The 23,792-nt window shown below is 35.4% G+C and overlaps 2 protein-coding genes and 2 non-coding genes across 4 annotated transcripts in view; 3 read left to right on the top strand and 1 right to left on the bottom strand.

The window, feature by feature from the left end:
• Positions 1-14: 14 nt before the first annotated feature.
• rps12 (ribosomal protein S12) lies at positions 15-3,937 on the top strand. The gene is made up of 6 exons (XM_048178527.1): positions 15-109; positions 239-284; positions 1,227-1,343; positions 1,539-1,641; positions 3,338-3,439; positions 3,846-3,937. The coding sequence occupies exons 2-6, from the start codon at positions 271-273 to the stop codon at positions 3,906-3,908; spliced, it is 399 nt and encodes a 132-aa protein (XP_048034484.1). The 5' UTR covers positions 15-109; positions 239-270; the 3' UTR covers positions 3,909-3,937.
• LOC125260854 lies at positions 1,076-1,149 on the top strand. The gene has a single exon (XR_007183146.1). It is a non-coding gene; the product is annotated as a small nucleolar RNA SNORD101 (small nucleolar RNA).
• On the top strand, positions 1,382-1,466 carry LOC125260858. Its single transcript, XR_007183150.1, has one exon. It is a non-coding gene; the product is annotated as a small nucleolar RNA SNORD100 (small nucleolar RNA).
• A 1,860-nt stretch (positions 3,938-5,797) lies between the features above and the next one.
• Positions 5,798-23,792, bottom strand: part of eya4 (EYA transcriptional coactivator and phosphatase 4) — a 46,473-nt gene continuing 28,478 nt past the window's right edge. Inside the window, 15 exon segments of the mRNA XM_048177816.1 lie at positions 5,798-6,694; positions 8,909-9,009; positions 11,316-11,437; positions 11,547-11,661; positions 14,045-14,205; positions 14,371-14,429; positions 14,550-14,639; positions 17,080-17,163; positions 17,684-17,755; positions 17,757-17,821; positions 18,594-18,774; positions 20,859-20,932; positions 22,793-22,936; positions 23,110-23,252; positions 23,389-23,455. Of these exon segments, the coding sequence (XP_048033773.1) occupies positions 6,614-6,694; positions 8,909-9,009; positions 11,316-11,437; positions 11,547-11,661; positions 14,045-14,205; positions 14,371-14,429; positions 14,550-14,639; positions 17,080-17,163; positions 17,684-17,755; positions 17,757-17,821; positions 18,594-18,774; positions 20,859-20,932; positions 22,793-22,936; positions 23,110-23,252; positions 23,389-23,455 (1,559 nt within the window). The 3' untranslated portion in view covers positions 5,798-6,613.

Genomic DNA, 23,792 nt, shown 5'->3' with positions numbered 1-23,792 from the left:
CCGCGTGGGTCTCCATGCAGGCAGTGAGATGGACACCTTCGGGGCCTTTTGCGCTTAAAACAATGTTGTCGACGTTATGACGTCCTCTTTACCCGCAGTCAGAGGGAAGGTAGGATGATCGTCTGTGTTCTCTGACAGAATCGGTGTTAAATATTCAGCATCCTGTCTTTAAAGTGTTCAAAGATGTATCGGAAGGAATGGATATTAATATATCGATCATATTATGCCTTTATTTCAGAAGTTTATCCTCTCATCCATCGCTAATCTACAATGGCCGAGGAAGGGTGAGTGATTGTGTTCACTGCGCGCGCACACACATTTCCACATCAAAGTATGCAGTAACTACAATACATTTTATAGGGGAAATATATTGAATATTTGGGACTGTCAAACTTATTTTTTATTACTCGCCCACATGTTTTGAAACCGTGTGACTTTTTTCTTCCGTAGTTTAATAAGTGCAGAATGAGCTGCGTAATGCATTGAACGTAACTGTGACCAGAGGCTGTTCAACTCAAAAAAGGGCACAAAAGAACCCTAAATGGTGGTCTACATGGCCATTTTGTTAAATTCATTTTTTTTTTTTAACAAAATTATTTGGTTTGTGCGAGGATTGGCTTAATTGAAATTGTTCACGCAATATTGATAAATTCTAATTAATTTATCTGTGCAGTAAATAATGGCCCTTCTGTATCTAAGTTATACACACCCTTTTTTTTGTGCCACAAGATGGTCATACAAGTCTTGGAAGTGACTTGTATATGACTTCAGATGCAAAAGCCTCTAAATCATTTCTTCTAAAAAGAGCATTTTATCAAACTTGTATGTTAAGTTTCAGTAACTTTACTTCAATGGCAATTAATAGGTCCTATTCATTGCCATTAAAGTGAAATAACTGAAAAAAAACATGTGAGCTTGATTAAAAATTATAATTTTTTAGAAAATTTCAGATGGCACTTAGAGGCTTTTGCATCTGAAGTGTGTGTAATATAGAAATTGCAGGAGTAATATATATCAACTCTTTGTCAGTCCCTGTTAAATTACATGGTAGTAGTGACTTCATAGGGTGACCTCGGCTATGATGAACTTTAAATCTTTAGTCGGATACCCCTTCACTCTAATTATGAGTGAGACATCATTCTGAGAAGCCGCAGGTCATTAAACACATGCACACACACCTGACTCTTCTTACACTGTAATAACTTTTTTTTGTATGAATTTCACAGCATCACTGCTGGAGGTGTGATGGATGTCAACACTGCTCTCCCTGAAGTGCTGAAGACCGCACTCATCCACGACGGTCTGGCCCGCGGTATCCGTGAGGCCGCTAAGGCCCTCGACAAGTAAGGAGTAACTTCTTTAAATCTGTAAGCTGTTGCTGTGTATCGATGATGAAAATTTGGCTCCCTCTTCTGAAGTCTCTGAGGACAACTGCCATTTGTTACCCAATTTCTGTCTGAGATGCTGTTGATGTGTCAGTAATATCTGTTGGAGGAGATTTAAAGGCTCATCATGATCTATCTTTGTTCGTTTCACAGGCGCCAGGCTCATCTTTGCGTCCTGGCAGCAAACTGTGATGAGCCCATGTATGTCAAGCTGGTGGAGGCTCTCTGTGCCGAGCATCAGATCAACCTCATCAAGGTGGGAAAGCTGTCAAATTAGTATGAATGCAAAATTATTATTGCCTTTAAGTTAGAATTTCAGCTCAATTTGATAAATTGCTTGTAATAAGGACTTTAGTAATACTAATATTGGGGAAATTTTAAAGGGTTAGTTCACCCAAAAATGAAAATTGTCAATACTCATGTTGTTTCAAACCTGTAAGACCTTTGTTCATCTTCGAAACACAAATTAAGATTTTTGCTAATCTGAGTTTTCTGATCCCCAAGAGAAAGCGATATAATTACCACATCCAAGGTTCAGAAAGTAGTAAATGCATCATTTTAGGGCTGACTGATATATCGCATGCGATTGTCACGCGCATTTCGTCAGTAAAGCCGGTTCCCTGATTACCGCTAAATCGCCATCACCTGCTTTCAAATGGAGCGGCATTTAATAGACAGAGCCGTAGATCACTGACAAGCTACGCAATATCGCGTTCATTATCGAAGGCGCTCCATTTGAAAGCAGGTGATGGCGATTTAGCGGTAATCGGGGAACCGGCTTTACTGACGAAATGCGTGTGACAATTGCATGCGATATGTCGCCCAGCCCTACATTTTAAAGTCCACGTGACTACAGTGACTCAACCTTAACATTATGAAGCAACGAGAATACTTTGTGCGCAAAAACAAAACGACTTTATTCAACTATCTTCTCTTCCATGTCAGTCTCCTACACTGTTGACGTAGTAAACACAGTGCAGCGCTTCCGTGTTCTACGTCAGAACGGCGACTCCTTATTGGCCGGCTCCTGTGTCAACATCACACGCATGTGTCGTGACACAGAAGAGAATAAATTGTTGAATAAAGGCGTCTTTTTTTTTTTTTTTTTTAAACGCACATCTCATCACCTTATAAAATTTAAGGTTGGACCACTGTAGTCACGTGGACCATTTTAATGATGTCTTTATTACCACTCTGGACCTTGAAAGTGGTGATTAAATTGCTGTCTATGGAGGGATCAGAAAACTCTCGAATCTTATCCAAAATATCTTAATTTGTGTTCCAAAGATAAAGGTCTTGTGGGTTTGGATATGCATGAAGGTGAGTAATTAATGACAATTTTCATTTTTGGGTGAACTAACCCTTTAAGATTTAACCAATATTACTAAAAGTCCTTATTACAAGTGATTTATCAAATTGAGCTGATATTTGCGGTTGGACTTATTTGTTTCCTGGCACAGTGGTTTTCAATCCTGGGGACCCACAGCACTGCATATTTTGTATGTTTTTACCTTAAACGCACTTGATTCAGATCATGTTAGGAAAGCCTTCTGTAAACTCGGCTGCATGCGTCAGATAAGTGACGTGCAAAATATACAGTGGTGTGGGTCTCCAGGATTGAAATTCACCGTCCTGGTGGTCTATAAAACTGGCAAAGAAACCCCACACACTTGCATTGAAAGTAGGAACTGAGCCCTGGCATTGGGCTCTTTTGAATTGGACCTCCCAGAACATTCTAATAACTCTTGCCAGTGACTAAAGCCTATTCTTGTGGCAGTTATCACTAGTGTTTTCTTCAGAAAATCAAGTTTTATTGCTCATTAAAAATCTTAATGCAAATCGTGTTCTTTTGGATATTGCCAAGAACTTATTTGGACTCATAATCTTGATTTGAGTTAAAATGCCTGAATCGGTGTGGAGTTAAATATAACCATCTGTGCTCTCTTCTGTAGGTTGATGACAATAAGAAGCTTGGTGAGTGGGTTGGTCTATGCAAGATCGACAGAGAGGGCAAACCCCGCAAGGTGGTGGGCTGCAGCTGTGTAGTCATCAAGGTTTGTATCCAAAGTCTGTTTTTAATTTACTTCATGTTTCCTTCATCTAAAATATGATGCATTCTGTTATATGAGGGAGAAGCAAATACCGTAGACTTTACAATTGGTGTTCAAGGAACGTTTGGGCTTCAAATATAGGGCGTTTGAGCCAGGTCGAGTCCAGATGCTGGCTCTCTATGCCCCGTGTCTGTTTTTTGATGTCTTGGCAAGATTGAGTGCCTGAACACGAGCCTCATGGTCCTGTTTTGACTACTGAGGTCCCTAGAAGGGCAACAAGTGCTGAATTTACTGGATAACTGGAAGATTTATTTATCTTTTAGTTATTGCAAGGATTGAGTTGTATTTAAAGCTGATTTGTTAAAGTTGTATTTAACTTATCTAATGCTTTCACGTCTCCCATCTCCAGGACTACGGCAAAGAGTCCCAGGCTAAGGACGTCATTGAAGAGTACTTCAAATCCAAGAAATAAGGCGCCAATAAAAGATCTTTTGGAAATGATGTTGCTTGTGGTGTTTTCTCTTTAAATGACATGGGATTTGTAACAGATCATGCAAATTAACTCCATTCAATAATAGTGGTTTTGTCTCTGAGAACTTAAGTGTTTGAATCTCACTACATTTAAACTATTTTCCAGCGCTTTTAAAGGGTTAGTTCACCCAAAAATGTCATTAATTACTCACCCTCATGTTGTTCCTAACCTGTAAGACTTTCGTTCATCTTTGGAACACAAATGAAGAGCTTTTTGATAATCCTAGAGCTTTTTATCCCTTCAAGGTCTCATTTGGTTCTTGTGGAGTGTTAAAGGTGGGGTAGGAAATGTTTTTCATAAACTTTTTGTTCTTCTGGTTAAAACTCTATCCTGATGACGATCAATAGAAGTGGTCTAAATATTAAATATACATGTATCTTTGAAGTCAAAGGACCAAAAAATGTTTGTCCAATCATAATGTAAACATTGATTTGGACCAAATACAAGGTTATGTGCTTCAAGACATGAGGAAATTTAAAGGGGTAGTTCATCTAAAAATGAAAACGCCCATGATTTACTCACCCTCAGGCCATCCTAGGTGTATATGATTATCTTCTTTCAGATGAACACAATTGGAGATATGTTTAAAAATATCCATGATCCTCCAAGGTTTGTAATGGTTGTGAATGGGGCTGCATTTTGAAGCCAAAAATGATGCATCCATCCATTAAAAAAAAAGTAATCCATACAACTCCAGGGGGTTAATAAAGGCCTTCTGAAGCAAAGAGATGCATTTTTCTAATAAAAATATACATTTTTAAAATATAAATTCAAGTAACTAGCTTCCGGTGGACGACCATATGTAGAATGCGCCAGTCAACTTGAGCCCAATAAGTAATCTTCTGATGTAGGAGTAAGCTTAGACCCTCCATTCACAACCATTATAAACCTTGAAGGACTAAGGATGTTTTTAAATATATCTCTGATTGTGTTCATCTGAAAGGTAACCAAATACACCTAGGATGGTTTGAGAGCGAGTAAATAGGGGGATAATTTTCATTTTTGGGTGAACTATCCCCTTTTAAAGTGGAACTCCGTAAGATTTGCGAAGCTCCCCCTACAGGTTCCTTCAGTGAATCACACTGTTGTAAATACTCCAAGCGCAGCTCTGGACTACAACGACTACAACGCTCACCAACGCAGTAGTTTTGCAAATACAGTACAAGAAATCTCGATGGAGGTGGGTAATTTTGTAATTTGTCTTATAAAGTCATAATATATACATTGTTTTTGAATTACCGTAAAGCATTTTGTCACTCTCGCGTGAACGTGAACATGAACATGAGGTGAGATTATGTCGGGTCGGCGAAGCTCAACTTGCAAGTGCTGTTTTCTGACGTGCCTTAAACACACCACTACAAGTCAATTAACCACCGTAAGGACTTAAACTATTTATGAAGGTAAAAAAAGTTACTTAGTTCTGCTTTAATGCTTTGCAGACTGCTGTGTGCGTTCATGTGTTTTGAAGGAGGCGTGGCTTTGGAGAGAGTGCTCTGAAGGGAGGGTGTGATCTTATGCATTCAAAGCTAGCTTGCTATTACTAGCCTGCTGGTCCCTGTGCATTAGTTGTGTACGTTAAGTGCAAGCAAGGTCAGACTCTTTTGTGCATATAAACAAAAAGGGAACCACAAACTGGAATGTTCTGAGCATAAGGTAAACATTTTTTTTTTTCCTAATTATATTGAAAAGTAGTGTAGTTTTGAGTTGTATTACCTGAAGAAACCTCAGCACTGTCCCTGGTTATGGCTTTGCAACCAGTGGTCCATCAGGATGAAACATACAGCACAATATTAAATAGGAATAACACAACTAAAAATTAGCCAGTCCTATTAAAGCTTTAAAAGTTTTTTTTTTTCTGATGCTTGACTTTTATTTTGCTTTTCTTTCCATCTGTCATGACTTGAATCAAAATACAAATGAGCGTTTCCTCACAAATTAAAAAAAAAAAAATCTTTGGATTGTAAATGTCTTTCCTTCAGAGGCACCAGTATAGACAGCAGATTAAGTGTTTTTTAACATTTAGAAAATAGAGAACTCAAGAAAATCTCAAATGTTTACATTTTTCGTTTATCTACATACATTCTCAAAATAAAAACTGACACACGAAACATCTTATAAGGCACAACAAATTATACACAGACTTTTTTTTTGCCAAAAACTTACAAAAAAAAGACGAGATCAAAACGATACCATGTGAAAACACAGCGTCCTTTAGTGTTTAATCTAGTTCCTGTAAAATAATTTACATGAGTTGTGTGTGTCTATTCTAAATGCTCCTTGTTAGAGTACAGCGCTTGAGTTGTTTAAGTGGAGATGAAGTTCCTGTAGATGAGTGTGGATATATGCAGTCATCTTAACCCTGGAAGAACTCGCTTCATTCAGACATGAAATGCAGTGCGTGTGACGTAAGACCATAGTAAGCTCTTTACAAGCCTGGTTTGACCATTATAATCCCATTTTCCCTTATACTAGTCTGTCCTAGTCTTCTTAAGACAGTGCAGAATTATCTTAAAAGCCAGAATTTTCTTAAAAATAATCAAAAAGACAACATCAACAACAACAACAACAACATAAAAAGAGATTGCAGTGTACTCTTGTTCTTAAATAGTTGTACAAAAAAAGGCCTATGATACAGGTGTCGAGTGTTACAGGTACTCGAACTCCAGTGCTTGATGGAGGGCAAGCAGGTCAGAGTGGCTGGATATTCTCCAGAAGGGCATGTTGTGCTGTGGGGACAAACACACAGAGTCATACAGAATATCTTTGCTTAACACTTTCTACCATTCATTCAGAGTCAGCCGCTAAGATTTGGTCTATTTTTAAAGTTGGTTATAGTTCAAAACACTTCTCTTCATTCATGAAAACAAGGCGAGAGATCCGAAAACCAGAACACATATAGAAAGATTAATAATAAAAACAATCTCTGATACAGTATTTAGTCCACAACCAGAGGGTTTATAAAGAGTTCAGTAAAGCATTTACAAACACAGTTTTGGTAACACTTTACAATAAGGTTCATTAGTTAACATGAACTACTAATGAACTGCACTTATGCAGCATTTATTAATCTTTGTTAATGTTCATTTCAATATTTACTATTATTATAATCAAATGTTGTATTAGTTAACATGAACAAACAATGAACAGCTGCATTTTTATTAACTAACATTAACAAATACAGTAACAAATGTATTGCTCATGGTTAGTTCATGTTAGTTAATACATTAACTAATGTTTAACTAATGAACCTTATTGCTGAAATTTTTTTTTTATCAGATAGCTGAAAATAAGTCACACTTTATACAAAGGTTCAATTTGTTAATATTATTGTATATTATCTTTAACAATATTTTCCATTATTTATTAATCTAGTTAAATGTACATTTTAATTATACTACAGGATATTGTTAATTCATATTTGTCCATAATACATTAACCAATACTATTTTTATTGCATGTTATTTTTTTTAAATTAATTTTATGGGGGTTTTTTTATTGAAAAGTTGTAATACATGTAGAAATTAACATTAACCTAGATTAATACATGCAGTAAAAAATTATCCTTAATAATAATTTAACCATTTAGCTAATAATATTATTATTACTTGTATGTGTGTATATATATATATATATATATATATATATATATATATATATATATATGTATATATATATATATATATATATATATATATATATATTGCAATTATTATAAATACTAATTGCAAATTAACAAATTGAACCTTATTGTAAAGTGCTTTCAGTACAATCTAAATATTAATTGTAATATTAATTATTTTTTTATATAATAAGTTTTTTTTTACTAATGACTAAATTGATTTAGAAATTTTAAATAAACCCTTTACAAATCCTTCAGTTTAGCAATCTAAAGAGTTGCGAAATAGAAAATCTTTTTCGCAAGTGTGTTTTTTTTCTTTTCTTTTTTTTTTTCTCCCTTTTTTTGTTTTGCCATACACTATAGTTGAAAAGTTTGGGGTCGGTAAGATTTTTTTTTAATGTTTTTGATAGAAGTTCACCAAGGCTCACCAAGGCTGATAAAAATACAGTAAAAATCCCCAAAAATAAATAAAAATAATATAATATATACAATACAGTACATATATAATACAAATAATATTGTGAAATATTATTACATTTCAGAAAAACTGTTTTCTATATGAATATATTTTAAAATGTAATTTATTCCTGTGATCAAAGCTGTATTTTCAGCATCATTACTCCAGTCTTCAGTGTCACATGATCCTTCACAAATCATTCTGATATGATGATTTGCTGCTTTAAGGAACATTTATTATTATTATTATCAATGTTGAAAACAGTTGTGCTGCTTAATATTTTTGTGGAAAGCATAATAGTTTTTTCAGGATTCTTTGATGAATAGAAAGTTCAAAAGAACAGCAAATGTCTTTACTGTCACTTTTGATCAATTTAATGCATCCTTGCTAAAAAAAAAAATCTTACTGACTCCAAACTTTCGAACAGTATAGTGTACATAAAAACTGACATCATTGCACAGACTTTGTTTAGAAATGCTGCATAGTAGTTTCCTAGAACAAAAGTATTCAACTGGGTCTTTAGGTTCAGCATCTCAGCAGATCATCTACACAATCTGAGCTGATCTCGCACAGAGTCAGTACTGGTGTCCTATGGGATGCGATCAGATGCCCGAGACCCCAGAGGAGCCTCAGTTGAATAGCTCTGTTCTAGATCGCTTGGGATCTGAGAAAGAAAAGCTAGTCTCAGACGATCAGAGGAAAAAAAGCAACCGCTACTGACGTCCACATTTAAACTACAGACGAGGAAATAAATGAAGCACACAAGCTGCCGATCAGTTTCATCTAAAGCTCTACAGCACACACAGGCAGGAAGTCCAATCTGAGAAGTCACACACTGCTTCTGGTTCACCTGGGGGTCGTTACCTTGGCAGCGGCCTGCTCCTCTTCTACACCATCCCCAATAACAACATACACTACCTTCCTGCCAAACCTCTGCATTACGCGCTCAAAGCAACTCTCTTTGCCTGCAACATAAACAAGGTGAGAGGTCAGAGGCTTGGGGTCAGAGGTGAGATTTTACCTGGCTGGCTGCATGCTCCTCATCGCGCCCATCGCCAATCACAACATACGTTATGTTAGTGCCAAACCTGGATACTATACGTTCAAAACAGCTCTCTTTACCTGCGGAAACAAGGCAAAGGCTTAACACACACCGACAAGCACACACTCAGAACTGAACAAGCCGCATTACGTGATTACTTGAGAGCAGAAAGAAAAAGAGACGCTTTTTTCCCCCATTTGAAGTTGAAAACGGCATGTCAGTCACTCTTGCACACAGACAAACCCTGACCTCCCAAACATTTTGTTCTTGTTGTTACCATGACAATGAGCATGAGATTTGTAATTGTGTGGAATCAGGCTTTGGCTCAAAAAGACAACTAAGCATTTTGTAGTAGTCACACAAGATGAACATAAGCTCCTTCGGTTATGTTTCTGTAATACATTTGTGTAGTGGTAACATAAAACATACAAAAATATATATATTAATAACATTTGGAAATAAAATAAAATAAAAACATTACAAACAACATTTACATTTTACATTCAATTAAATTAAATTGTAAAAGAAAATATGAAAAAGAAAAGAAAAGAGAAAAAAATATTCAAATAATATTTGATAATAAAATAAAAAAAAATGAAATAAAGTAAAATAAAAAGTACAAATAACATTTTGAATTAAATTGTGAAATGGCAATATAAAAAGAAAAAAATGTACAAATAACATTTAGATTATTATTTATTGATATTTTAAATAAAATAAAATGTAAAAATAACATTTAAATTTTAAATTAAATTAAATTAAATTAAATTAAATTAAATTAAATTAAATTAAATTAAATTAAATTAAGTATTGGCAACAAAAAGAAAGCCTAAAAATTGCAAAAAAAAACATTTGGATTATATTTTATGGATATTTGTAAATAAAACAAAACAAAACAAAATAAAATAAAATAAAATAAAATAAAATAAAATTGTGTAGTGGCAACATAAACAGAATGCATAAAATTTACAAATAACATTTTAATTTTATTTTATAGATATTTTTAATAAAATAAAATAAAAGTACAAATAAATTTTAGATTTTAAATTAAAATAAAATAAAAAAGTACAAATAACATTTAAATTTTAAATTAAATTAAATTAAATTAAGTATTGGCAACAAAAAGAAAGCCTAAAAATTGCAAAAAAAAAAAAAAACATTTGGATTATATTTTATGGATATTTTTAAATAAAATAAAACAAAACAAAATAAAATAAAATTGTGTAGTGGCAACATAAACAGAATGCATAAAAATTTACAAATAACATTTTAATGTTATTTTATAGATATTTTTAATAAAATAAAATAAAAGTACAAATAACTTTTAGATTTTAAATTAAAATAAAATAAATTACAATTTAATTGTGCAGTAATAACATAAAAAGAAAGTATAACAATGTAAAAATAACATTTACATTTTAAATTAAATTGTGTTGTGGCAGCATAAAAAGAAAACATACAAATCTATAAATAACAGTTGTATTTTTTATATATATTTTAAATTAAATTAAAAGAAAGGCCAAAAATTAAAATGGTACAAATTAAATTAAAAGAAAGTTAAAATGGTACAAATTACCTTCTAAATTGAATTAAATAGCGAAATTAAATTAAACTGATTAAATTAAATTAAATCAAATCAAACTGATACTGTCTTTTTCTTTTCTTTATTTACATTAAATTCATTTTTTAAATATATTTTAGCTTTAGTAATTATAGTTATGGAATGACTTGAAGAACCAATAGCACATTTTCCAGAGTTCAGGCAAGAAAGCAGTTGTATCAGTATTTACACAGAAATCACAATCACCGGAAGCAACATATCAGCTCAAATAGGCTGTTTTAGAAGAAAGAGTGGAACAAACCCACTGTGAATGAAGACGGCTGTTTATGAAGGAGCGGAACGAAAGAAAAACTTAACGCTGGAAGATGATGAGAGAACAGCCAATCAGAATCAATTCCACATGATCAGACAGAGAGTGAATGGGAATGCTATGACCAGGTCAGTCTGATCTGTTTTGATTTATGATTTAATGCTACAATGTGAGCCAAAGCATGTTCCACACACACACACACACACACACACACACACACACACACACACACACACACACACACACACACAAATCAGACTGAACTCTACTTTACCCTTGACTGCAAAAAAAGAGTATAATAAACAAAGGAAATAAAACATGATGAACACGAGGTGAAGTCTGCTGCAACAGAACTCACCTATTTTGGTTGCGCTGTATATGTTTTCAATGGGAAACACGGAGCCCAGGCTATACAACAGCACCTTTGCGAGCGCAGGTATTAACTGTGTCGTTGTCACCAAGACGTTAACACAGTTACTCCTGTGTGTGTATGTGTGAGAGAGAGAGAGATTGTGGGTTTTTTTTTTTTCTATAAGCTATAGTCATCAATGTTACAATGATAGAGGCTGATGATGCTGAAGAGACAGACCTGGAGCTGATGATTGACAGGGACTTGAGCGCAGTGGTCAGCCATGAGTCTGTGAGAGCCTCAACCTCTGCCCTCAGCTGGAGCCACGCCTCTCTCTTAGCTGGCCCCAGCAACCCTGAAAAAGATCATGAACAAAACCACACATTCATAACTAGTGCGTGTATTATGACATTAATATATATGGCAAAAAAAACGGGGTTAATAATGGGCACAATGCAGATAGTTCATGAATTAACAATTAGGGTTAAGATTTGAATATTTGACCATTAAATTATTAATGCATCACTATTAATAAATCTACAGGATTTTATAACATTTAATAGCATTTTGTTAATACAATGTCAGAACATACCATATTTAGAATCTGACTGTGAAATCAATCCAGGTTTGGTCATTTTCTGTCACAACTTTAAAATGAATAATTATATATATATATATATATATATATATATATATATATATATATATATATATATATATATATATATCAGATTATGATTATGAATTGTAGGTTTCCACAATGGTAGAAAAGCCCATACGTGGATGCTTGAATTATTATTCTCAAAGCTTAATAATTTAATTAAGTGAAATTGAGCAATCTATTGGGTACCTATGGAGCAGTGATGTCATTGTTAACTAAAATCAAAACTATTAGAAATCATGTTCGTTTAAATGAAATAAATCTTAAATGAAATAAATTATAAATATTATACAAAAAAAGTTGCTTTGGATTTAAAGGTGCCCTAGAATTAAAAATTGAATTTATCTTGGCATAGTTGAATAACAAGAATTCAGTACATGGAAATGACATACAGTGAGTCTCAAACTCCATTGTTTCCTCCTTCTTATGTAAATCTCATTTGTTTAAAAGACCTCCGACGAACAGGCGAATCTCAACATAACACCGACTGTTACCTAACAGTCGGGATCATTAATATGTACGCCCCCAATATTTGCATATGGCAGCTCATGTTCAAGGCATTAGACAAGGGCAGAACATCTGGATGTGCACAGCTGAATCATCAGACTAGGTAAGCAAGCAAGAGCAATAGTGAAAAATGGCAGATGGAGTGATAATAACTGAAATGATCCATGATATCATGATATTTTTAGTGATATTTGTAAATTGTCTTTCTAAATGTTTCGTTAGCATGTTGCTAATGTACTGTTAAATGTGGTTAAAGTTACCATCGTTTATTACTATATTCACAGAGAAAAGAGAGCCGTCGTTATTTTCATTTTTTATACACTTGCAGTCTGTATAATGCACAAACACAACTTCATTCTTTATAAATCTCTCCAACAGTGTGTAATGTTAGCTTTAGCCACGGAGCACAGCCTCAAACTCATTCAGAATCAAATGTAAACATCCAAATAAATACCAAACTTACGCAATTAGACATGCTGCATGATGAACACTTTGTAAAGATCCATTTTAAGGGTTATATTAGCTGTGTGAACTTTGTTTATGCTGGTTAAGGCAAGCGCGAGCTCCGGGGGCTTCTTTATTATGCTTCTAGCATGTTATATGTTTGGCATTGTCAATATACAAGAACTTTACCAAAAATTGATGCAACTCTTGATGAAAATAAATGTTGTGATGTTATTTCCATCAAGAAGATCTTGTATTGACAATGTAAGAGTCAAGCACTCTGTAAAGTCTCCTCCAGCACATCCCAAAGACTTTTAATGAATTTAAGGTCTGGATTTTATGTGTGAAAATGATTCTTCATGCTCTCTCCCAACCATTCTTTCACAATTTGAGCCTGATGAATCTTGGCTTTGTCATCCTGGAATATGGCCATGATACGACTTCCTACATGGTTGTTTAAAGGGGACCTATAATGCCTCTTTTACAAGATGTAATATAAGTCTCTGGTGTCTCCAGAATGTGTTTGTGAAGTTTCACCTCAAAATTCTCCACAGATCATTTATTATAGCTTGTCAAATTTACCCCTATTTGGGTGTGAGCAAAATCACAGTTTTTGTGTGTGTCCCTTTAAATGCAAATGAGCTGCTGCTCCTGGCCACTTTCCAGAAGAGGGCGGCGCTTTAACAGCTTGCGTTTCAGTTGTTCAACAACAACAAACCTGGAGAATCTCACGCAGCCAAAATGATGACTGTCAGTAATGGTGTTCAGCCTTACATTGTTCAAACCGGAGTCGGACACTGATGAAGAGACTCAGGAAGAAGTTACAACTTATAGAATGCATCTGGACGTTTCTGAATGGTTAGTGAATAAATTTATGTAGTTGCTGTGGAGTTGATTCAACTCATCGACTAGCATGTGCCGTCATGTTAATCTTTTGTGCAAATCCAGTGTTAAATTGACCCTCGTTTGTGAAGCAGTCCGGCGTAAAATGACGGCATGATAACAACACTCGAAACACTATTCCCAGGGACGGGGTTTATGTAAATTTTAGGGTTTGTGACGTCACTGGAAAATGTAGAATTTACCCTGTCAAAATTACGTTTTTCTACTTGTAATCAAATCTCACCTCCCACATTGTTTTTGTAGGTGCAGTACAACTCCTTGACTCTTCTGTATCGGAAGGCTAACTTCCTCATCCAGTCGACTCCGCCCCTAACACCTGTTGCTAGGCAGAGACTTGCGCTTGTTGCAGCTGCATGGAAGCCATCAGTGGCAAAACTGTAAGTACTGTTGATAACAATAACAATCTTGTTTTACGTACAAGTAAAATACATATTCAGTCATATTTTAGGGCATATTTTATGCATTGAATAAGAAATGGGTGTCTTTAAATGTAAGAATAGTTTGAAATCAATGTTTAAAACAATTAAATTATACAGCAGATACACTCACCTGAGGTCCTGTCCGTTATCATCTGAAGAGGCGTCATCAATGTGCACCTGGTCACACTCCTATACAAACACATAGTGGGGTTACTACAGTTAACCAGCAGGGGGCCACAGAGTCACAAACACCCTGACTGGAAGAAAATTGACAAAACAAGTCAGACTGAAGGAGAGGAGTTTGCTTACCTCTAAATCATTAAAAAATAGATGTGTATCAGCAAGATTGAAGATCATCTCTTCCATCCTTAAACCAAGAGTCACAGCCAGAGGAGGGTCCTGAGAATTTAAATGTTAATTATTTATTAGTACATTTGTACTTGATAACTATCATCATCAGCAGCAGCAGCAATAACAACCAAGCATAGTTAAAGTTTTAGGCAAGTTAGCATTGGAGTTGTTTTCCTGTTCTCTCTTTGTTTTTTGGTAACATTTTAAGGTGTCAAAGACACACTCCTGATGCAAAGGCTGTTCCAAAAGGAAGGCGAATTTATTATGATGCCTCCAAAAATACTTTGGTCAAATTTTAAGCTTTTGAATGTATTGCAGAGAAAGCAATCCCAGAATGCACCGCAACAAGCACAGCTCAACAAAACTTTTCATCAAAATGGCAAATGAAGCCATTGTCAGTGTAAAGGCAGCTATAACTGTAAAAGATAAAGCATATGCAAAGAACAAGTTAAGATAGCTCTTAACTTAATATGCAAATAGATGTAAGAAAGAGGACCAATCACAATTCAGCATGCAAAAATGACATTAATGACATTATTGCTGGCAGTTACATTTTGAACACTTAAAATTCTATCAGTGTAAGTCAATGAGAGAAGAACTAATAACATAAGAACTTAATGCATTCAGATTTTAAAAGAGAAAAAACATGCCAAATCTATCAAAATATTTTAAGTATATATCTGCAAAATACAACATTAATATGTTAAAAAACAAAAAATAGATTATTATTATTATTATTGAAATGATCTATAAAAACGGTAACCAGATTGTTTGAGGAATACCAATAAAATCAGGTTAAATAGCCACTAATTCTGCAGTTTTGGCTCGATATGAACAATTAAAATGTCAATTTGCTCGTTGAATATAGTGTTCCCCGTTTCAATCAAATGATGACAGATTCTACACTTGTCTCAGAACATCAGACACTCTTACCCTTCAAACTACACACACACACACACAGTGAAAGAACGAGAGAGGGGGGAGGGCACCCAGCTGTAAAAATCATCATATGTGATGGAGTTTGTTGGCTCAGAGGTGATTGGCTGAGACAGTGAACGAGAATAGAAAAGCACACACACACAAAGTTAATGGCGAAACTGACAGAGATTGGAAATGATGATTCAACTGTTTGAAAATGTTTAAACTTAATCTAAGCATACGTTAAAAAATAATTGAGGTGATTTTTTTTCAATCAAAATAAACAATTCAAGAAACACTGGCGTAGAACTGCTTTTCCCACTTTTGAACTCTGAGGTTTGGTAATTTCACAATCGTTGCAGTGATTAATTTATAGATCGGTGTGTGCTCATGTGCTGGCGCTTGAGCGTGACAGCATGTGCAATGTCTCTGACGGGAGTGCCTAAGAACGGAGGGTTTTCATCGTCACAGAGCCTGCAGAAATAGCCCCAGAGCCGTGAATAGCCGCAGCTGTCTCTATGTCTCTCACCAACTGAACGACAAGAAGTGAGGGAAGGTGTCAGAAGAAGTCTGACGCTTCACACTCCTTGAGTCTGGCCATCACAGTGCTGAATCTAATTACTCTGTTCTTCTGCGCTCTGCTTATGATAGAAGCACACAGTTTTACCACTGTATTTGGAATCACTTTTTTTTTTACAGTGCTGTTCCCCATGTATACTATATACTTATTATAGTACTAACCCTGAACCTACCCCTAAACCTAACCTTAACCCATGTAGTTACCTTATATTACCCAGTACTTTGTTAGGTAAGTACACTGTAAGTACACGTAAGTGCACGTACTGTAAAATAAAGTGCAACCTTGCATTTGGGAGATATACACTGTAAAAAGTTGTAAATAAAGACTACTGAAGTACGTTTTATACTATTTCCGTATTTCTACTTTAAAATTTCATGTTTCAATGCATTGCTTGCCATTTCTTTGTAATTATTTGTGAAATTTACTAACAATTTCTGAGTAAAAATTGAAGTCGACTCATTATAAAAACCCAATAATAGAAGACAACTGAGTTGACATGACCTTTAAAATCAAGGTTATGTCAAACCATAAAGCAACATGTAACATTGAGAATGTCACCAGAACGCTGTTAAAGTCAAGCTCTCGTCAGCTGACTCTCAGGTGACTCACGTCTACCTAAAGACGTGAGTCTACCTAATCCATATATAAGCTCCATCAGTATTATCAGCAGCTATCACGTTTCTCAGCAGCTAATTACCCTCCTCCATCCCCAGCTCCTCCTCCTCGTCCTGTCAGGATTTGGATATCCCCTTGAATCAGACTAATTTACTTTGATGATAGTTGTCCTGACAATATTCTGTGTGCTGATCGGTTTTGCTTAAAGCATTTATGGCTGTGATCAGATCACTGACACAACATTACACATTGTCGGCTTACTAAGAATAATCAGGAATCGCAGGAGGACACTTTTACTCACCCTTGTTTTCACTTTTACTATAGTGGAGGGAAGTGTGTGTTTAATGTGTTCAGAGTACGTGTGTTTGCTCTCACCTTGCCATATTTCTGTGCATAGGAGCCTGTGAGGAGTGAGTGAAACACAATGATCGTCTCATCCAGATCCCAGACAAACACCCTCTGTAAAAACATGTAGACACATATTTGATCTCAGTAAACAAACAGTGATGACACAAAGATTATGTAGTGAGCGTATATTTATATAGATAGTGTATCTATAGCATCTATCAAAAGTACCGACTTCGGTACCAATCGGTACTGAAATTTTAAAAATGTGACGGTTTGAGCTCTGATGAGTGGATTTGTGAACACCTCTGATTGGCCATTGTGTTCACACGCTCATCGGATATGTCTGTGATTGGCTACAATGATCAACGTACTTAATTTGAAAGCGGGAGTGTTTGAAAGCAGGCGTCCATCAGTGGATCTGTGTCAGCACTTGGTGAAGATCGTCATTGATGACTATTTACAAAGTTTTTGGAGCATTGATAATTGAAGCCAATCACAGACATATCGGATGAGCACGTCAACACAATGGCCAATCAGAGGAGTTTACGAATCTGCTCAAAAGCGTTCAAGGTGTCACATTTTTTATATTTTTAATAAGTCGGTACTTTTGACAAGTCTAATCTGATCATACCTCAAGATCACTGTCTGGTGGTGGGGAGGGGTTATTCTTTCTGCCCCGCCCTCTTGCTTTAGCCCCACCCCCCTCGGCACGCCCGGTCATCCATCTCCTTGATAGGCGTGGACGGGCTCTGCCCTGCTTCAAACTCACCTGCAAATGGGTAACCAAGAAACAGCTATGAGACACAAAGCTTTTAAAAAAAAGTCAACCTAATACTTTACATTCAGAAAACTGTCCTGTCAAATGCAGAAATAAAGATAATGATTTGCTCTCACAGTATTTCATTTTAAACAAAGACTGTATCAGTGGATCTAAAATGACAATTCTTGTGTATGTACATTTTCAAGTCTGTTTTTTATTTTATATATTTAAAAAAAAACCGCACATTTTACATAAAAGTGGGACACTGGCAAGTCTGATAGAACATAGTGTGTGTAAGTATGCGTGTGAGCAAGTTTACTGTAATGAGCTCTGCTGAACTGCAGCCAAGCTAAATCACTGAGAAATGCAGCTCTAGGACCCCACTGAATTTTGGGCCTGCTGGACAAAACCCCCAATCACCACCGCTCTATCTAACATAATCAACAACTACAGTACACGACACATTCGTGCCAAAAGCCCTGTAACAGAACATTCTAACATCCATTCTAACTTTCAACTGCGTCATTTGCTGCTCTATTGGAATGATTAACTTTAACTACAATGGCAGTTTTCCCATGTTTGACAGATAACAGACAAGAGTAGAGATGTTTAGAATGTAAAATTTTATTTTTTACACTTTCCAAAGAAAACTGCCTGCGCAAAAGTCGCTGCCAATAGAGTTGGTGCCAGTCCATTGCTAAGAGGTTGCTAGGGTGTTGTGTGCAGCTGCTTACTGGCTCAAGTGAAGAAGAAAACAAACTCGAAACTGATTTGTGTTTACCTGGATTCAGGTCAGCTGCTTGCCCTGTGATGATGGGAGTGGAGTCTTGCAGCTGATAGGTGGAGACTGAGCCTGTGCCATCCAATGAGCTGTTAGATGTCATGTAGGAACCGTAGGAGGATGTGGAGTAATACTGAGCATACTGATTCTGCCCAAAAGTTGTATAGGAGGGATATTCCTGCTACAAACAAAAAATTATTTTATTATATTATTATACAAACATTACAGAAGGACAGTAGTAATCAATAATAATTAATAATTTGACTAATAATAATAATTTGAATGAAAATTAAAACAAGAATTTCTCTATTCATTAATTACAAATCTGAAGCCAACCCAAACCTGAAAACTGACTGGAAAGTGGACAGGGTATTTTTAAGTCAGGTTGGTGCAAGTTGTCATGTTAAAAATGTATAGGATTTAATAATTAAAGGGGCCATCGAACGATTTTTTATCAGGATGTAATATAAGTCTAAGGTGTCCCCTGAATGTGTCTGTGAAGTTTCAGCTCAAAATACCCCATAGAATTTTTTTAATAAATTTTTTTAACTGCCTATTTTGAGGCATAATTAGAAATGCGCTGATTCATGCTGCGGCCCCTTTAAATCGTGCGCTCTCCGCCCCCTCCCGAGCTCTCGACTCTATCACTGCATAAACAAAGTTCACACAGCTAATATAACCCTCAAAATGGATATTTACAAAGTGTCCGTCATGCAGCATGTCTAATCGCATAAGTACAGTGTTTATTTGGATGTTTACATTTGATTCTGAATGAGTTTGAGGTTTTGCTCCGTGGCTAAAGCTAACATTACACACTGTTGGAGAGATTTATAAAGAATGAAGTTGTGTTTATGAATTATACAGACTGCAAGTGTTTAAAAATGAAAATAGCGACGGCTCTCTTGTCTCCGTGAATACAGTAAGAAACGATGGTAACTTTAACCACATTTAACAGTACATTAGCAACATGCTAACGAAACATTTAGAAAGACAATTTACAAATATCACTAAAAATATCATGTTATCATGGATCATGTCAGTTATTATTGCTCCATCTGCCATTTTTCGCTGTTGTTCTTGCTTGCTTACCTAGTCTGATGATTCAGCTGTGCACAGATCCAGACGTTAATACTGGCTGCCCTTGTCTAATGCCTTGAACATGAGCTGGCATATGCAAATATGGTACATATTAATGATCCCGACTGTTACGTAACAGTCGGTGTTATGTTGGGATTCGCCTGTTCTTCTGAGGTCTTTTAAACAAATGAGATTTATATAAGAAGGAGGAAACAATGGAGTTTGAAACTCACTGTATGTCATTTCCATGTACTGAACTCTTGTTATTTAACTATGCTGAGGTAAATTCACTTTTCAATTCAATGGCACCTAGTTTTATAATAATTTTACTGTTTAAATGTTGCTGAAAAACCATTAATAGGCTGTTTAATGGCAAATTTCATTGTGACAACTTGCCCCATAATACTGGATGAGTTGGAAGCTCACTATTGGGGTATGTTGTTACAAAAGGTCAAGGTATAAACTCTCTCTCAATAATGGTGGAAATATTCAATAACTTTTTTGTAGCCAATGTATAGTCAATCTACCCTGAGAAATAAACATTGGAGTGTGACAACAAGTTCCGCTCTCCCCTATAATTTAGCAAATTGTTGAAAGAATATAGGTTTTATGTTCTTCTTAAATGGATGAAAAATACAGAGAGAAGGGGTTTATCAGGGGAATAATAAAGAGAGAAAAAAGATAAAGTAAAAGGACTGGAACTCACAGACTTCTGGCCCATCCACACAGAGCTTTTTATCACTTCTCTTGTATCTTTGAAAGAGTTTTACATGCACAGACACAGACGGATCTCTTACGGGAGATGACTCTAAAACTGTCACTGACTCACTCGCTCAAGAACATGAACGCTGCAGTAAAAAGCTCTCAGCGAAACTCCACTACTGCTTTCACTCTCTCATTTCATCCTAATTCCGCTTACTCCTTCATTTCAACCATCGCCAGAAACTCACTTTGTTTACACAGCTAAATTCATCAGTGGGAGTCTGAGTGTAGTTGGGTCCTTTTCTTTGGCAGCACTTTTAATCATAAAAGTTTAGGGAAACATTAAGTCCTAAAAGCATAAATTCTCTCAGATGAAGGATGGCGACCTGTTTTCAGAGGCCTGGGCTGTTTTAAAAAAGACTGTCGGTCCTGAACTCTGACGTTATTGGTGCTTGTGTGCGTTCATCTGTGCACGTGCGGCTGTACCTGTTGTGTGGTGAAGTTGCCTGGATTGGAGTTGTTGGAAGTGTAGAGACCAGGAGAGGTTGTGAAACCTGACCCTGCTGAGAGAGAGAAAATCCAGTGGAGTCAACGTCAAAATAAATGTGACTCGTGATGTTGACTAACAGATGTCACCCAAAAGTGAAACATCCAAATAGTAAAATAATAAGAGAACACACTGTCCTTAATTACTATCATGTCGTTCCAAACCCATACGCTGTTATTTTTTTCTGCAGTACACAGTTTTTTTGAAGAATCGATACACAGCTCTAGCCATACAACCACAGTTTATAGGGACCAACAGCTGTCAAGCATCAAAAAGGACTGAAAAAGCATAATAAAAGTCATCCATAAAACTTGTGCACAATATTCCAAGTCTTCTGAAGTCATATAATAGTTTTGTGTGAGAAACAGGCTGAACTTTAATACATTTCTCACAGATTATCACCAGTGATATTTTAGTATTTATAGTATATATACTATTTTAGTTTTAATAAATATTTTGAATTAGATTTTATTTTTATATTTTTAGTTTTCATTTGAATTTTAGTTTATTATTTAGTCATATAATTTTGTAAATTTTATTCTTTTTTTCTTTTTAATTTATTTTGATTTCTTAGTTTTAGTTTTTATTTATTTACAGTATTTTTCCCCCAGTAATTTTAGTACCTTAAAATTAAATTTCTTTCATTTAGTTGCCAAGGCAGCATTTTTGTTTAGTTTATGTTTTTGGTCAAATATTTTTATTTCAGGTCTATTTCAACTAACAAAAATATTTTTAACAATTTTAGTTAATGATAATAACCTTGATAATCACGTTTGGAATTCAAAATAGTATGTCGCGTTACATTACATATGTTAGAGCTAATCAAATGGCATCAAATCTGAACGAGATGCAATCACATGGTTTTTATTTTTATCTTAACATATCCTGGTCACTATGAACTGCTGTTTTGCAAGAGCTGCATAAAGATTCTCCAACAATTTACTGTCTTGAGTAAATAATAAATATATAATGTAAATAATGACAACATTTTTACAATATCTCCTTTAAATATGTAATTTTGACACGTGTGCACAGCAAACATAGCTATGGAAGCTTGTTTCCACCACGGAATAAAAAAAATAAAAGGATAATTGCGACTTTTTATCTCAGAATTCTGACTTTTTTTCTCAAAATTGTGTAATATAAAGTCGCAGTTGCGTGTTATAAAATCAGAATTGCATGATATAAAGTCTCACGCAGTTCTAAAGTCCAATTCTGAGCGGAAAAAAGACTCAGAATTGAGAGTTTGTATCTCACAATTCTGACTTTATAACTCACAATTGCTTGTTATAAATTTATATACTATTACAGTTATCAATCTATATCAATATAGATTTTTTTTTATATTTTTAGTTTTTTATTTAGTCATTTTGTTATATGATTGTCAGGTTTATTTTTTTTTCTTTATATCACGCAATTCTGAATTTATAACTCGCAATTGTGAGTTTATATCTTGCAATTCTGACTTTTTTCTCAGAATTGCGAGTTGATATCTTGCAATTCTGACTTTATAACACGCAATTGTGAGTTTATATCATGCAATTGCGAGAAAAAAAGTCAGAATTGTGAGATAAAAAAAGTCGCAATTACCTTTTTATTTTTATTCAGTGGAGGAAACAAGCTTCCATTCATAGCGAATCATTAGATGATCTTATACCTGACATTATTTTTGTTACATAACTGCATCTTCTTGCACAAGGGTGGCACTCAATGAATTTGCTTAAGAAAATTATTTGAATGGAAATTTGTGTCCTTAATTTTTCTTTATTTACCATTTTATAAAAGTAAATCAGCATTTGAGGTGGTGCAATATTATTAATATAGTTACAGTCTCTTGTACCTTGTTGCATAAATATATAATATGCATAATCACCTGGCATCTGATAGGGTGAGTAGGCTGTCTGTCCGGGCTGAGGGGTGGTAAAGCCAGGGCTGTAGCTAAGCCCTGATTGGAGGGTAGACTGGGTCTGTGACAACCCTCCTTCTGTCTTTATGCCTGGTAACATCACCCCCAAATCTGTAGCTCAAGATCAATAGAGTGGATCTGTCAATCAAACTGGATTGATACTAAACACCTTTTCACATAACTTGCGTATTCTATAATAAATACATCATCACAGAACCACAAACAGAATAAACAACATGCATATATGTCATCCATCAGCATGTAAACAATAGTAAAGGATCTACCATAGGTAGAGAGGCTGTAGGGTGGAGTAGTTTGAGAGTAGGGCGTGTAAACTGTCGACTGCTGCATGCTACTGAACTGTGATTGGCCTGTGTAGGCAGACATGGGAGGAGCCACGGGAGTAGACAGGATATGGGGGTAAGGCCTGCCAATCAAACACAAAATCAAAACATTCAGCTTTCATTTGAGTAGATCAAATGTTAATCACTGTGCTGACCCAGAGAAGATGGTTGGATGTTTTTGTATGTACGTATATAAGTCAAAATGTGAAGGTGTCTTACTTTGAGGGGTAGAGAGGAGGTGAATACTGGTGAGCCGGCCGGGGGCTGAATCCACTGCTGCTTATAACTACACACACACAAAAAAAGTCATTGTGTTAAGAACTCTGGTAGAAAGACAATAATTTTACATGAAAAATGGCACACACATAGTTTACTGAGATATATCCGCGGTCAGTACCGCACGTCAGTTGTCGTTGGACTAAATATGTAATTTATTACATATCACAACCATAAAATGAAACGCGTGCTGGACTTCTTCCATTTAAAGAGAATTTGCCAAGAGCCTTCAATTCGAATCCAAACACACACATGCAGCTCACAGTTTTGATTGACAGCTCACAGTCTTTCTCACCAGCTGGATTCAATTTAACAAACAGCAGAAGAAAAAAAAAAAACAGGAACTA

The sequence above is a fragment of the Megalobrama amblycephala genome, linkage group LG24 (genome assembly GCF_018812025.1).
Source record: "Megalobrama amblycephala isolate DHTTF-2021 linkage group LG24, ASM1881202v1, whole genome shotgun sequence".
In the NCBI taxonomy this organism is placed as follows: domain Eukaryota; kingdom Metazoa; phylum Chordata; class Actinopteri; order Cypriniformes; family Xenocyprididae; genus Megalobrama; species Megalobrama amblycephala.
Note: the sequence above shows the minus strand (reverse complement) of the source record. Positions and strands in the feature narration are given on the sequence as shown.

Excerpts from the sequence above, each read along its gene's own strand:
- rps12 (XM_048178527.1), top strand. Across the intron at positions 1,344-1,538 it reads GCCGCTAAGGCCCTCGACAA|GCGCCAGGCTCATCTTTGCG; the intron begins GTAAGGAGTAAC and ends TTCGTTTCACAG. Across the intron at positions 3,440-3,845 it reads GCAGCTGTGTAGTCATCAAG|GACTACGGCAAAGAGTCCCA; the intron begins GTTTGTATCCAA and ends TCCCATCTCCAG.